General features: G+C 64.9%; 1 protein-coding gene and 1 non-coding gene across 4 annotated transcripts; both read left to right on the top strand.

The window, feature by feature from the left end:
• The first annotated feature begins 64 nt into the window (after window positions 1–64).
• LOC123394479 lies at window positions 65–171 on the top strand. The gene has a single exon (XR_006609254.1). It is a non-coding gene; the product is annotated as a U6 spliceosomal RNA (small nuclear RNA).
• A 5,101-nt stretch (window positions 172–5,272) lies between these two features.
• CNN2 (calponin 2) lies at window positions 5,273–12,650 on the top strand. 3 transcript variants are annotated; one of them, XM_045088053.1, is made up of 7 exons: window positions 5,273–5,420; window positions 9,136–9,257; window positions 9,698–9,764; window positions 9,865–10,002; window positions 10,679–10,795; window positions 10,930–11,076; window positions 11,630–12,650. In XM_045088053.1, the coding sequence occupies exons 1-7, from the start codon at window positions 5,358–5,360 to the stop codon at window positions 11,906–11,908; spliced, it is 933 nt and encodes a 310-aa protein (XP_044943988.1). In that variant the 5' UTR covers window positions 5,273–5,357; the 3' UTR covers window positions 11,909–12,650. The 3 variants fall into 3 exon arrangements, 2 of the variants coding, with proteins under 2 accessions (XP_044943988.1, XP_044943990.1); XM_045088055.1 differs by lacking the exon at window positions 5,273–5,420 and adding an exon at window positions 8,869–8,955; XR_006609013.1 differs by lacking the exons at window positions 5,273–5,420; window positions 9,698–9,764; window positions 9,865–10,002; ... (1 more) ...; window positions 10,930–11,076; window positions 11,630–12,650 and adding an exon at window positions 5,460–8,955 and having other exon boundaries at window positions 9,136–9,161.
• Window positions 12,651–12,866: the final 216 nt, after the last annotated feature.

Genomic DNA, 12,866 nt, shown 5'->3' with positions numbered 1-12,866 from the left:
CGACCTAACCGTAAAGTCGCTTTATTTTTGAACTTTAAATAGCTGTGTGCAGGAGCTGTGTGGCGTGCTCGCTTCGGCAGCACATATACTAAAATTGGAACGATACAGAGAAGATTAGCATGGCCCCTGCGCAAGGATGACACGCAAATTCGTGAAGCGTTCCATATTTTTGCGTCCGAGCCCGGCTCCCCGCGAAGGCGCACGACCACGAGCCCCGCGGGGCGCCGGCTGCGGGCGCGAGAGGACAGCGCGGTTTCAGGGCCACTTTCCGTCGCCTCCGGGTCTCCCTTCCCGCAAGCACCCGACCCCAGACCCCCGTGCAGCGGGCACACGCCTCCCGCGCACGCGCGGCCCCTCGGAGACAGCGGCGCGGACGGAACTCGCAGGCCCAGGCGGGTGTGCGCCTCGCGGGCACCGGTCGCCGCCCCGCAGGCCCGCCCCCCGCCCCCTCGCGCCCCTGCGGCGCACAGCCTGGGCGCGCTCCGCGTGCGCCCTCCTGGAGGCGTTGCGGGGGCCTCCCGAGCGCCGCGGAAACACGGCGGGGAGCCTTCCCGGGCGCCTGCTGCGTGCCGGGGGCCCCGCGCCGCGGCAGGGGTGAGGAGGGCGGGCGGCGGGGGCCGGGGAGCCCGGGCTGAGGACGCCCGAGCGGCCGCCCTGGCAAAGCAGTGTGGACCCCAGGCCTGCTGCCAACGGGGAAGGCGGCTCCCGGGGGCCCGGGGCCCGAGCCCGCTCTGGCAGACGGCAGTGGGGCCGCGGCCCCGGGAGCCTGGTTCCCGCGCTCCGTGCGCGCTGGGCCCCGACGGGAGCCTCCACCCGCGCGCGGGGCAGGCGCGGTGTCTGCGACCTCCGGGTGGGGGGCGGGCGGTGCGCAGGGCTGCCGGACGCCCCAGCTGCCCCCAGAGAGAACCTTCCAGACCCGCCGTCGGGCTCCGCGATCCCATCCGGGAGCCGCATGCCCGGAGCCGGCCGCGCGGACGGGGTCCTCCTGTTCCACCCGCGAAGGAGGCTGAGCTCCTCCTCTGCTCCCCCAAGTGCCCTGCGCTGGGCCTGGCACGCGGCTCCGTGAGTGCTCGCTGCCGGAATGGCTGCCTCACGCCCGGGCCGCGTGTCCCGCGCAGAGGGAGGAAAACCGTCCCCGCAAGAGGCTGGCAGGCGTCGTGGGAGCCGGAGAGCAGACGCAGCCTAGCCCGGTTCCCCGGCGCGGCGCGGGCCGCAGTGCGCGTGTACTCCGGTGCCTTGTGCGGGCCCCTGCGGCTGAGGCGCGCCGGGAGCGCACTGCCACGTCGCAGGAGCTCCGGGCCACCGCGCGTCCACACTGCAAGGCCAGCCGACTGCAGTCGCCCAGCGGCTGGCCGCCTCGGAAAGCCGCTGTCACGAAGAAGGAAAAGTGGCCAGGAAGAGCTCCGAGTGTCCATCCAAAGTGCTAGAGAAGGACGTTTCTGGGGACAATCGGGGAAGTGAGAAAGTGAGCGGGTGTCCCTGGGTGCTGTGGGCACCGCTGCAGGGACGTCTGGGCCATGCTGGTGGCTGGCGGGTGGGGGGGGGGGCAGGAAGCCGGCCTGGGGCAGGTTGAGAGTTCATTGGGGGTTCAGGAAGACTCGCGAGAAGCTGACCCTAGAACAGGAGGGAGGGCGGAGAAGGAGCCAAGAGGATGGGGCGTCTGCAGAGGTCACGGCCAGGGCAGAGGATCTGCGACAGGCCTTGGGCATGGTGCAGAGTTCACCGGCACTGGGCACATCTCCGCTGAGGGGGCCGCTGGGAGCGTGGCCCGTGTTGAGCAGGAAGGCTCCGGACCTGGGCTCACAGGTACCCCCCTCCCTCCTATTGTTACTATTACTGTTTTGCCGTTGTCTGCACTAGGCTTATGTCCTGAGATGACTGTTTGCGGAGAGCAAGGGGAGCCCCCCCAGGAGGCACCAAAAGGGGGCCCACATGGGGTCCTGCCCTGACCCCCCCAGGGTCCCACTCAGAGAGCTCAGACACTGAGGAGATGGGGTTGCCCAGGAGGGGGCTGCGGGGAAGGGCCCTTGCCACACCTGTAGTCCCCATGCCCAGCCGCGAGACCCCGGGACCAGCCCCCAACCTAGTAAGGCTGAGGCTCTGGGGGGTCCTGTCACCCCAGGTCCTCCAGCTGTGGCCTCCTGACCCACAGGCATCACCAAGGCCCCAGCCCAGAGTACCTGGACAACCGACACCCCCTTCCCCATGAGCCCCGCAGTCTCCCCGGGGCTCAGTCCTGGGGGGATGAGTGAGTCCCGGGGGGACACGGGCAGAGGGCAGCTGCAGAGACCCAGTCTCCTTGCCAGGTTTTCAACGGAGGCCACTTTCCTCAGAAAGTTGCGTGTGTTGACTGGACGACCCTTATTTCGGATCGCCCTGTGCTGCTGGGACCGCGGCAGATTAACCCACTTCGCGCTGACTGCAAACCCAGGGGCTGTGAGGAGCTTTCCAGACGGGGCGAGGGGGCGCAGAAAGGCCAAGTGTATAAAAATCCCACAGCCCCGGGGAGTCCGGGATTTGAAGTGGGGCTCCAAGTGGGGGCGCGGAGGGTTAGGGTTATACAGAATTATGTCATCCCCTAAATCGCAGGTCCTCAGGCCGTTTAGAACATGGGAACGCCCTAAGCTTCCAGCCCCCAGGAGTTTGGGGACGTCTGAGTCTGGATTTCTTGGGTTCTGGGTGGTTGAGCGTCTGGAGCCCAAGTGGGTTTTCTGTCAAAGACCTGAAAGTCCTGGTCAGCCTGGCAGCTGGGCTCTGGATGGGGCAGCGGGAGGCGACTGTGAAAGGGCGTGGCCGAGGCCACAAAGCTTTGTCTCCGCGCTCACGTGTTTCCACCTGCCGCAGAGCGAGGTTCCTTTCAACCACCTAAAAACGTACAGAAAAACATTGTTAACTCAAGGGCCATCCCCCCAAAACAAGATGAGACCACACCTGGGATCCGGGTATGGCCGCGGGTCCAGAACAGCGCTGGCCAGTGCAAACATGACCCTGACCGCGTGCGGTGGCCGACTCTGAGCCAAGCGGAGAGAACTGAGAGGGACCTGCTTCCTGCAATTCGCGGGAGACGTTCATGAGGCACCGATCTCTACCTTGTTCTGCTCGGGCTCTTGCAAACCCAGGGGCCCCGCGCACCCCCCGCTGCCCCGCGCACCCGGGTCCCTGCGCTCCGGCCTCTGCAAATGCCCTTCTACGGCTCCACTGTGTACAACTTACGCTGAACAGGAAAACACACACATCCCCAAGTTGTTCCAAATGTGTGCAGAGGTTTCGCAAAATCTGAATTTGACTTTAAGCCAGGATTAATTAAAATCTAATGAAGGGAAGCCTGGGCCCCCTCCGGTGTACCGACATTCTTGGAGGGCTCGCTGCGGGGCGGCGAGGCCACAGAGCTGCCGGCTGCCCCCCCACCCCATCCCGATGGGCAGCTTGCGGGGAGCTTTGCCTACCCCCACCCCGGCCTCAGAACACAGGCAGCCACTGCCCTGCGAACATGCTTGCCTGAGTGGGCACAGGCAGGTGTCACAACCAGCCTCTCTGTCCCAGAGTCTCCCAGTGCAGGTGGTGTCCCCAGAGCCACGGAGGCTCCCTGGACAAGCATCAGAGGCTGGGCGTGGCAAGGAGATCCGCGGGCGCGCTGCTGGCAGCCACAGACCCCCCCACAGACTGGGGCAGGAGCCCGGGGCCACGCTTGACTGCTGACAGCCACAGGCTGCCATTCACCGTGCCACGGGTCCCGCTGACTCCCAGGCCCCAGCAGACCCCGCAAGGACTCCAGCCGGCCCCCCACCTGGCCTCCCCGCTGCTCCAGGATCCCATCGGCCTCACAGCTCCCCACCTAGATCCCAACAAACCACACTGTCCCCACACTCAGAGCCGGACCGGCTCATTGTTGACTCCCCGCTGGGCGCTGTTTCCTCGTTTTACAGACAAGGAAACTGAGACCCAAGGGACTCATCCAAGACCAGCGGCTAGGACCTGAACCCTGAAGAACAGCTCTTCAGATAGATGGAATGGCGAATGAGGGGCAGAGAGGTAGCAGATATCTAGGGAGCGGGGAACTGGGGAGATGTGCTTCCCAGGGAAGGGGCAGGGAGGGGTGAGTTGTTGCTGAGCCCTCCCAGAGCCCGATGAGCTGCTTGTCAAGTGTGTCAAACTCCTACTCATGCTTTAAAACCCCACTTCCCAAAAAATAAAAAGTAAAAAAATAAAACCCCACTTCCCACACCCCTCTTATATGCAGCTTTCCTTGGCGCCTCTGGTGGAGCCACCACGTCCCCTCCAGTGTCCTCCATCCCTCCTCAGACTCGTGTTTGTGTCCGGTACTTGCTCCTGTGGGACAGGGGTGGGAGTCTGTGCCGGGCTCTGTCTTTCCAGGAACTGGAAGGGCCGGCGCTAAGGTCTGCGACCAGCATTTCCTAGCAAGGGACTGACCCGGAAGCGATGTCAGAGAGCAGTGAGTGGTTGTGTTCGTGGATGAATGAATGCATTACTGAACGAGTAAATTCATGTATTCTGTCATTTATTTATTAATATATTGATTTATCTGTACACGCACACACCACCTGTTGAGCAGCAAGTGTGTGCCTGGCTTGGAAGACTCGACAGCCTTTGCTCTAGCCCCAGGACACCTGGACCTCCAGTCCCTGTTCTACTGCCTCCTTGTTCCCTGTCGTTCCAGGGTGGGAGATTCAAATCCCCTTCTCATCCCAACGCCCCTCCCCTGATCCGTCTGATCGAGCTCTAGGTGCTTTCAGCGCCGGCGGTCTTTGTTCTGCCAGGAGCACAGTCCCTTCTGGGCTAGCAAACTCCTACTCCTCCGTCAAAGCCCCAGCTCCCGCGGCCCCTGCTTTGAGAAGCCTGCCCCAGGTCCCCTGTCCACCCCCCCCCACCCCGGCTATGGGAGCTCCCAGGAAGGGGGTAGAGCGGGAGGCGTCCCCGTGCGGCAGAGAGGGGTCCCCATTCGAGCCCCAGGGGACCGGGGTCCCGCCCAGCGCACCCCCTCCTTTCCCACCGCGGCGCCCAAGGGTGCGGGAAGGGGGCCGGAGCCGCCCCGCGTCTGCCGGCAGGGAGAGGACAGGACTGCCTGGCCCCGTCCCCGCGGCCGCGCCGCTGTGGCCCGGCCGTGCCGCGGGGCCGAGGCGCCCCTCCGGGCCCCGGGGACAGGGCGCGCGTCCGGGGCGGGGGTCGGGGCGGCGCGGGGCCGGGGCGGCCGCGGGAGCCCGGCGCGGCCCGGCCTTATAAGGACATGCGCGCGGGGGCCAATGGGCGGCGGGGGCGGGGCGACCGGCCCCGCGCGTCCCCCCCCACCGCGGCGCCCGGACCCGGCCCGGCCCGCCGCGTCCCGCCGCGCCGCCACCATGAGCTCCACGCAGTTCAACAAGGGGCCCTCGTACGGGCTGTCGGCCGAGGTCAAGAACCGGGTGAGTGCGGGGCGCGCCGTGTCCGCCGGGCGCGGCCGTCGCGGCTCCGCGGGGCGCGCGGCCCGGACCCCCCGCGGGCTCCCCTTCGCGTGGCGGGCGGCGCGCGTGAGCCCCGGGAGAATGGCCCGACCCCGACCCCGACCCCGACCCCAGCCCTCTCCGTCCCCACGGCCGTGCGCTCTGCTCCGGGCGTCCGCCGCGGGCTCCCTCATGTCCCGCGGGCGGGGAGGTCTGCGGTCCGGCTCCCTCCGACCCCTTGGCCCAGCCCTGCCCCATCCGAACGGCCTCCCTCCCTCAGCCCCACAGCGCCGGGCTTCCTCGGGGCGGCGAGGACTGGACCCCGAGGGTCTGAGGGGACCCGGCGGCCCCCTGCGCGTTCCCTGGCCTCACGGGCTTCAGGAGGGGGAGGGAGCGGCCCCGCATTGTTGGGAGAGGGGGAGGCCCCCCCACAGGAATTTCCCCACCTCGAACACCTGGCGGGGGCAGGGCACGGAGGGGGAAGTTGGGCTGCGTGGGGGGGGGGGGCGCAGCTGCTCCCTCGTAACTTCTCTTTGTCCGCATCTGACAGTTAAAGCAACAGCGAAGGGATCCACCGGGTGTGCCCGGCCCCCTGAATGTAATCCTAAAAGGTGTGGGGTTTGCAAGCTAGAAACACGGGTGGGGCCTGGGCCAGACGCTTCTGAGAAAGCACTTGCTGATCTGGCTCAGAGAGGGGCACACACCTGCGCAGGGTCGCGCAGCAGGGTCCGTGCTAGGGAAGGGGGAGCAGGGCGCGCTCCCAGACCCAGGGAGATGTCCCAGGCCGGTCACACTCCAGGCCTTTCCAGCCCGAGGGTAGTTTGTCAGGCCCATCCCGCCTCCTTCCGGGCACCTGGGAATGCGGCCCCAGAGCCAGCAGCCCCCCGGGAGCCTGCCCGGGCACGTGGAAGGTGCGGTCCTGCCGGCCCCATGCAGACGCCCGGCCCACTGGCACCCCAGGGGGTCGCAGACCGCAGGGTCACCGCAGGGCCCCCCTCCAGCCCCTTAGACGGAAGATGGCCAAGGCTTGGGGAACTAAGGCTGGGTGACCCAGCAAGATCCAGAACCTTCCCTAAACACACTCCTCTCCACTTCAGCCCCAACTGCATGGCGTGAACGTGTACGCAGGGCGACGGGTGCAGGTGCTGCCGGACTGCCCTGCTGCTCTGCTCGACCTCACAGAGGTTTAAGAGCCCTATGTGTTTGTAGCCAGGCTCAGAGATGTCATACCCGCCGCCCAGAACCGCACAGCTTGTGAGCGGCAGAGTGAGGACTCGGACTGAGCTCCTGATGGCCGCAGGGCCTGGCGGGCAGCCCTCCCGGTGTCCCCGGGGCCGCAGGAAGTGGAGGCAGCGGGCGCACGCGCGGGCAGCTTCCTCAGACTGAGTGAGATGGGGCGTGCCGAGACCTGCTCTGTCTGGGATGAGGGCAGAAGGCTCCCTGGGACCAGCCCACGTGTGCAGGTCTGGGGAACGGGACGGCCATGACCCGCTTGCCCCGGTCACCCGGGCTGCACCGTCACCGGAAACCTGGGGCGTGAAACCCACATCGCGCCCACTTTACCAGCTACTTAGGAAGAAGTTAAGACCTCTGGAGACCTCTGCCTGGCCCTGTGGGCCTCAGTTTGCCCCTGGCTGGTTGGCGTAAAGGCAGGCTGGTGTCCACCGTGTCCCTGAGCTGTCACTCCATTTCCGGCTGGCTGGGGGGTCTAGGCCTCTGGGAACAGCTGGTCCCGATTTAGCAGGGAGGCAGCCCCTGCATTCCAGGCAGTTTGCGGTGAGGAGGAATGTGCTGAAGGCCGCTGGACACGGGAGTGTGTGTGTGTGTGCGCGCGCGCGCGTGCCTGTGTGCAGGCGGGGGCTCCAGGCGGGGCTGGCCCGGCTCCTTGGCCCAGGAACCGGCCCTCAGGAGCCACTAGGGACCCGGCCCGGCCCTGGGCAGGTATGCCAGGCGTCCAGACCAGCCAGCCTCCCTTGCACTGGGCTTTTCATTCTTCAGGGCAGGGCTGCTGGGCTGTGGGAACCAGGAGTGGGGGCGGGGAGGGAGGATCAAGTTAGCCGACCAGCCTCCCTGCCTTTGTGTCTGCAGTGCTCTGCCCCATCCCACGCTGCCATGGGGTGTATGCGCAGGACCCAGGAGGTGGGGCCTGGTTCAGGAGGTCCTTGTGCAAACAATGGCAAACATAGATGGGGAAACTGAGGCACAGGGAGATAACTGTGTCCATGGTCACGGGAGCTAGGAGCAGAGCTGAGAGGAGGAATTGGGTCTGCAGAGGGTGGCTCCAGGTCCCAGTCCCCTGGTGGGGGCAGTGGGACAGGAAGGGAAAGTGTCCAGGGCAGGATCTGTGTGGGTCCAGAGCAGAAAGCCCCCGAGCTGGACAGTCTGGAACCGGAGGGGACCAGACCCAGCTTCCTGTCTCTGCACTCCAGGAGCCACGCTGGGGCTGACTGCGTTTGCCCACACCACACCCTGGCCTGGGTCTCCCTGACTTCTCTGCGCCTCTGGCCCTTTTGCCCTTTGATGCCCTGAGCTGCTCCCACTGGGAACAGAGTGTGTGTATGTGTTTGTGGGCACTGGGTGTGCACTGATGGGGGACCGGGAGCACTTTTATCCCACCGTCTAGGGACTGCAGAGACAGCAGTGAGCTGGGAAGCAAAGTTCAAGGGGTGGCTCCTAAGCAAGGAGGCATTTTGTATAAAGATAAAAGCTAGAAGTAAAACAAGGTAGGGTGAGGGAGACAGGGGTGTGAGGAGGCCTTCCTAGCCGGGGTAGTCAGGGACGCCCTCTCCAAGGAGGGGAACCTCAAGCTGGATTGGAGAATGGGTTGAAGGGAGAGACCCACCATGTGAACATCTGAGTCCGAAGTGACAGCTTGTGCAAAGGCCCTGTGGCAGTAACTGGTACAGTCAGTTCAAGGGACAGAGACGGGTTTGGTGGTTCCTCAGTATATTAAACATGGAGTTACCCTGTGACCCAGTGATTCCACTCCTAGATACACACCCACAAGGATTGAAAACCTGACTCATGGAAGTTGATACAGGTGTTACTCGCAATAGCCAAAAGGTAGAAACAACACAAATGTCCATTCATGAATGAACAGATACACACAGCGTGTCCCCCGCACACGGGAGTATCCCTCAGCCACCAGCAGGAGCGAGGCGGCCCCGGGGACGGACCCCGAGCCCACAACGCTCAGGGAGGGAACCAGACACACGAGGCCACACGGGGTGTGAGTCCCTGTGTGTGACACGGCCAGACCAGGCTCATCTGCAGACGGGAAGGAGGTTAGAGGTGACGGGCTGGGGAGAGGGACGAGGGTGATGGCTGATGGGAACAGGGTTTCTTTCGGGTTGATGGAATGTTCTGGAACTAGACCAAGGTGATGGTTGCACAACATCATGAGTGTATTAAAAACCACTGAGCTGTTCACTCAATAATGGTGAAAATGGTCAACATTATGAGTGTCTCACAACTATATAAAAACAGCAGAGAAGAGGCAGCCTCTCCAGGGGACAAGGTGCTGCTGGAAGCAGCCCGAGCGGAGCCCCCCCACTCCCACCCCGTGCCCCCCACCGCTGTCTTCCCTGGCCAATGTCTGTGCGCTGGTGGGAGGGGGAGGGCCGCGGCCCGGGAGCTCCCCGGGTCCACAGCGGCCCACCAGGGCTCACCCCCCGCCCTGTGCTCTCTGCTCCTCCAGCTGCTGTCCAAATATGACCCCCAGAAGGAGGCAGAGCTCCGCGGCTGGATCGAGGGGCTCACAGGCCTGTCTATCGGGCCTGACTTCCAGAAGGGTCTGAAAGATGGAGTCATCCTGTGCACGTGAGTGCGGGGGCAGGGAGGGGGCTGGAGGCTGCCTGTCCTGCCGGCACCCTCCACCTCTGGCGGGAAGCCTGCGCCCTCTCCCTGCAATGGGTCTCTGGTCTCGGGTCTTTCCTGTCTTTCGTTTTCTTGGGTTACTGACCACGAGCACCCTTACCTTCCGCCCTCCCCATAGCGGGAGGGCCTCCAGGTTCTGCTGCGGAGTGGGAATTCCCAGCTCCCGCCCGCCCCCCGCTGTGGCACTGACACCTGCCACCATAGTCCTGGGTCCCTGCTTCCTTGCAGGTGAAGCGTACGTTGCAGGAGGGGAAACTGAGGCCTGGGAAGAGGCAGCAAGGCTGCCAGGGAAGGCCTGGGTGTGGCCAAGTGTAGAATGAGTCTCTTACGTCTCTGAGGTTCCCCTGCGCTCATGGAGGTTCCCCGTGTGTCCCCTGCCCCAGACTCATGAATAAGCTGCAACCAGGCTCGGTCCCCAAGATCAACCGCTCCATGCAGAACTGGCACCAGGTGAGGGCCTGGAGGCATCACGAGGACGGGCGCAGGGACCTCCTCCGCCCACCAGGCATGTGGCCAGGTCGCCTCATGGTCCGTCCCCTGCCTTCCCCAGCTGGAAAACCTGTCCACCTTCATCAAGGCCATGGTCAGCTACGGCATGAACCCCGTGGACCTGTTTGAGGCCAACGACCTGTTTGAGAGCGGGAACATGACGCAGGTGCAGGTGTCTCTTCTTGCCCTGGCCGGGAAGGTGAGGCCCAGAGGGAGACAGGGACCCTCCTGGGGCCCCACGCTGCGGTCCACGGGGGTTGAGAGACGCCCTGGATTCAGTCCGGCCCGAGGCTCCAGGCACTTGGGGTTCAGGGCCGAACGGGGCAGCCTCCCCGAGACCAGCATCCCGTGCCAGAGCGGCCTGTGTGTGGGAAGCCACGAGCCGCGGCAGACACACACCCATCCCCCGGAGGCCTGAGTGGACACGAGGGTTCGATCTTCACTTTTTTGTAGATGATAGAAAAGTTCTAAACTGTGAGAAGCAGCCTGAAGAAGGGGGCCTTGGACCCAGGTGTGCCGTCTAGTGACTAGGGCGGGCTGGAACAGCATTTCAGGAGGAGGGAATTGCGAGCCAAGAGGCATTTCTGAGCACCCTGGGGCCGCCATGTGGGGAGTGGAGCGGGGAGACCGGGGGGGCGGGGGGCAGGGGCAGGTGTGGGCGAGACGTGGGTTTCTGGAGGCTTGGGTAGCAGGAGGTGACGGGAGGAGGCCCAGGGTGGCTGGTGACGACGGCCTCCGGAGCTCCTGTTCTGAGCTGAGCTGTCCCCTGGTGGCAGGGGGGGTTGGAGCCGGATCCCTGCGGTTGCGTGGGTCTGGGCCGGGCTCGAGGGTCCCGGTGGCCCCTTTGTGATCCTCCCAGCACCCCTCCCTTCCAGGCCAAGACAAAGGGGCTCCAGAGCGGCGTGGACATTGGTGTCAAGTACTCAGAGAAGCAGGAGCGCAACTTTGACGATGCCACCATGAAGGCGGGCCAGTGCGTCATCGGGCTCCAGGTGGGCTCCCCCTGCCTCCGGCCCTGCGCCCGCCGCAGTGGGGGGTGGGGGGCTGCCCCTGGGACCCAGGCCCTGTCCAGCCCTGGGCCCCCTCAGGTTCAGGGCAGGATGTAGAGGCCTCACCCTCGTTGCAGATGGGCACCAACAAGTGCGCCAGTCAGTCGGGCATGACGGCCTACGGCACAAGAAGGCATCTGTACGACCCCAAGAACCACATCCTGCCCCCCATGGACCACTCGACCATCAGTCTCCAGATGGGCACCAACAAGTGTGCCAGCCAGGTGGGGCTCCCACCGGACCCCCGGCCGCCGCCCCATGGTCTCCTCTTGCCCCATGGACGTGGCTGCCCCCCACAGAGGGTCCCACCCTGGGTCACTCTCCTGCCTCTCCGCCTGTCCCTGCCCCCGCTTGTTGCCTGTCCCTGGGGAAGCTGCCGCCAGGCTCTGGGTCCCATTTTCCCTCAGAGGAGCGCCCAGGGGCCCGTCCAACCCTGGTGGCTTGGGCTCCCGGGATGCGCTCTCCTCTTGCACGTTGCCTGCATCCGTACAACGGTCTCGGAACTCCCGGGTACTTGGGGGACCTCGGCCCCAACCTGGGGAGCTTCCTGCCGGCAGGGAGAGCCGGACGCAGATGCCGGGGGGCTTCCAGGGAGGGGGTCGTTCGTTGTGGGGATCAACTCGGCACAGGGGCAGAAGAGAGAGGGCGTCGCCGCAGGGCGGGGAGGGGCCCGGTCAGGGGCAGAGACAGCTGGGGATGGGGGGGTGCGGGGGGCCAGTGCTGCTGGGCCTCCCTCCCCCACCCTCCTCCAGCCCTGAGCTCTCTCCTTCCGTCCAGGTGGGCATGACGGCTCCGGGGACCCGGCGGCATATCTACGACACCAAGCTGGGGACCGACAAGTGTGACAACTCCTCCGTGTCCCTGCAGATGGGCCACGCGAAGGGTGCCAACCAGAGCGGCCAGGTCTTTGGCTTGGGGCGCCAGATCTGTGACCCCAAGTACTGCCCTCAAGGCCCCGCGGCCGATGGGGCTTCGGCGGCTGCGGGCGACTGCCCGGGCTCAGGGGAGGCCCCGGAGTACGCCCCCTACCACCCCCAGGAGGAGGCTGGTTACTGAGGCACCCGAGCGGGCGTCTCCACACATCGCTGCGTGTGGTTTTGGGGTTCTTCTGTGCTTGTCTTGTTTTTCTCCTTGTCTGAGCGCTGCCGGCTGAGAGCTTATGGGGAAGGGGTGAGGCAGGGGCAGACCTGCGCGGTGGGAGGGCTCCGGGCGCCCGCAGATTTCCCAGCAGGCTTTGGGCTTGAGCCGTGGGGGTTTGAGCAAGACACCCGGGCGGGGAGGGACCAGCCCTGAACGGTTTCCGGTTGCCTCTCCTCTTCTTCCCTTTTCTCTTCTGATCAGTTTGTGGTTTCTGTACCCACAGAAGTTTCAGGCAGTTTTAATGAAAGAAATTTTTCCTTTTTTTTGAGGAGCAGTGGTGGGAAGGAAGGCGGCCCCCAGAAGAGAGGGCCAGGCCAGAGGCCAAAATATTTGAGGTCTTGTGGGAACTGGATTTCTTTAGCCCCCTCAGACTCACCTGTGGCTCGTCCCAGGGGCTAGTGGGGAAACTGAGGCCCAGCCAGGACAACAGAGTTCTGGGTAGAAAAGGGAGAACCGCCCCCCACCCCACCCCACCCCACCCTCCCATACTTCTCTGCATTCCTCTACCAAGGGAAGAGGACAAGTTCTCTGCACTAGGATCCCCACCCGGAGGTCCTACCCAGGGACTGGCCCCCCGTCCAGGAGCCCTGGGACCAAGAGATAATGTGAAATGTTGACTGTGGACCAAAGGCAATAAAAACCTCTTTTTAGGAAGAAACTGCTGGTGGAGCTGGGGTCTGCTGGGGAGAGGGTTTTGGCTTGGATCCGGGTCTGGGGCCCTGGGGCCCTGGGGTGGGGCAGCAGGCCAGCCTCTGGCGGGTCCTCTCAGCGGCCCTGGAGGAGCAGAGGCCGGGGGCTGGCAGGGGGGTGAGGGTGAAGGCACTGTGGGATGAAGAAGGAGCCTGACGGCCAGGACCTGGGTGGGGGAAAGAGG

Source organism: Mustela putorius, unplaced genomic scaffold (genome assembly GCF_011764305.1).
Source record: "Mustela putorius furo isolate JIRA1106 unplaced genomic scaffold, ASM1176430v1.1 tig00000095_pilon_pilon_pilon, whole genome shotgun sequence".
Classification (NCBI taxonomy): Eukaryota; Metazoa; Chordata; class Mammalia; order Carnivora; family Mustelidae; genus Mustela; species Mustela putorius.
The sequence above is the reverse complement of the archived record's forward strand: the minus strand, read 5'-3'. Positions and strand labels throughout refer to the sequence as shown.

Excerpts from the sequence above, each read along its gene's own strand:
- CNN2 (XM_045088055.1), top strand. The coding sequence starts at position 8,875 with ATGGTGAAAATGGTCAACATTATGAGTGTCTCACAACTATATAAAAAC. Across the intron at positions 9,765-9,864 it reads CCATGCAGAACTGGCACCAG|CTGGAAAACCTGTCCACCTT; the intron begins GTGAGGGCCTGG and ends TGCCTTCCCCAG. Across the intron at positions 10,796-10,929 it reads AGTGCGTCATCGGGCTCCAG|ATGGGCACCAACAAGTGCGC; the intron begins GTGGGCTCCCCC and ends CCCTCGTTGCAG.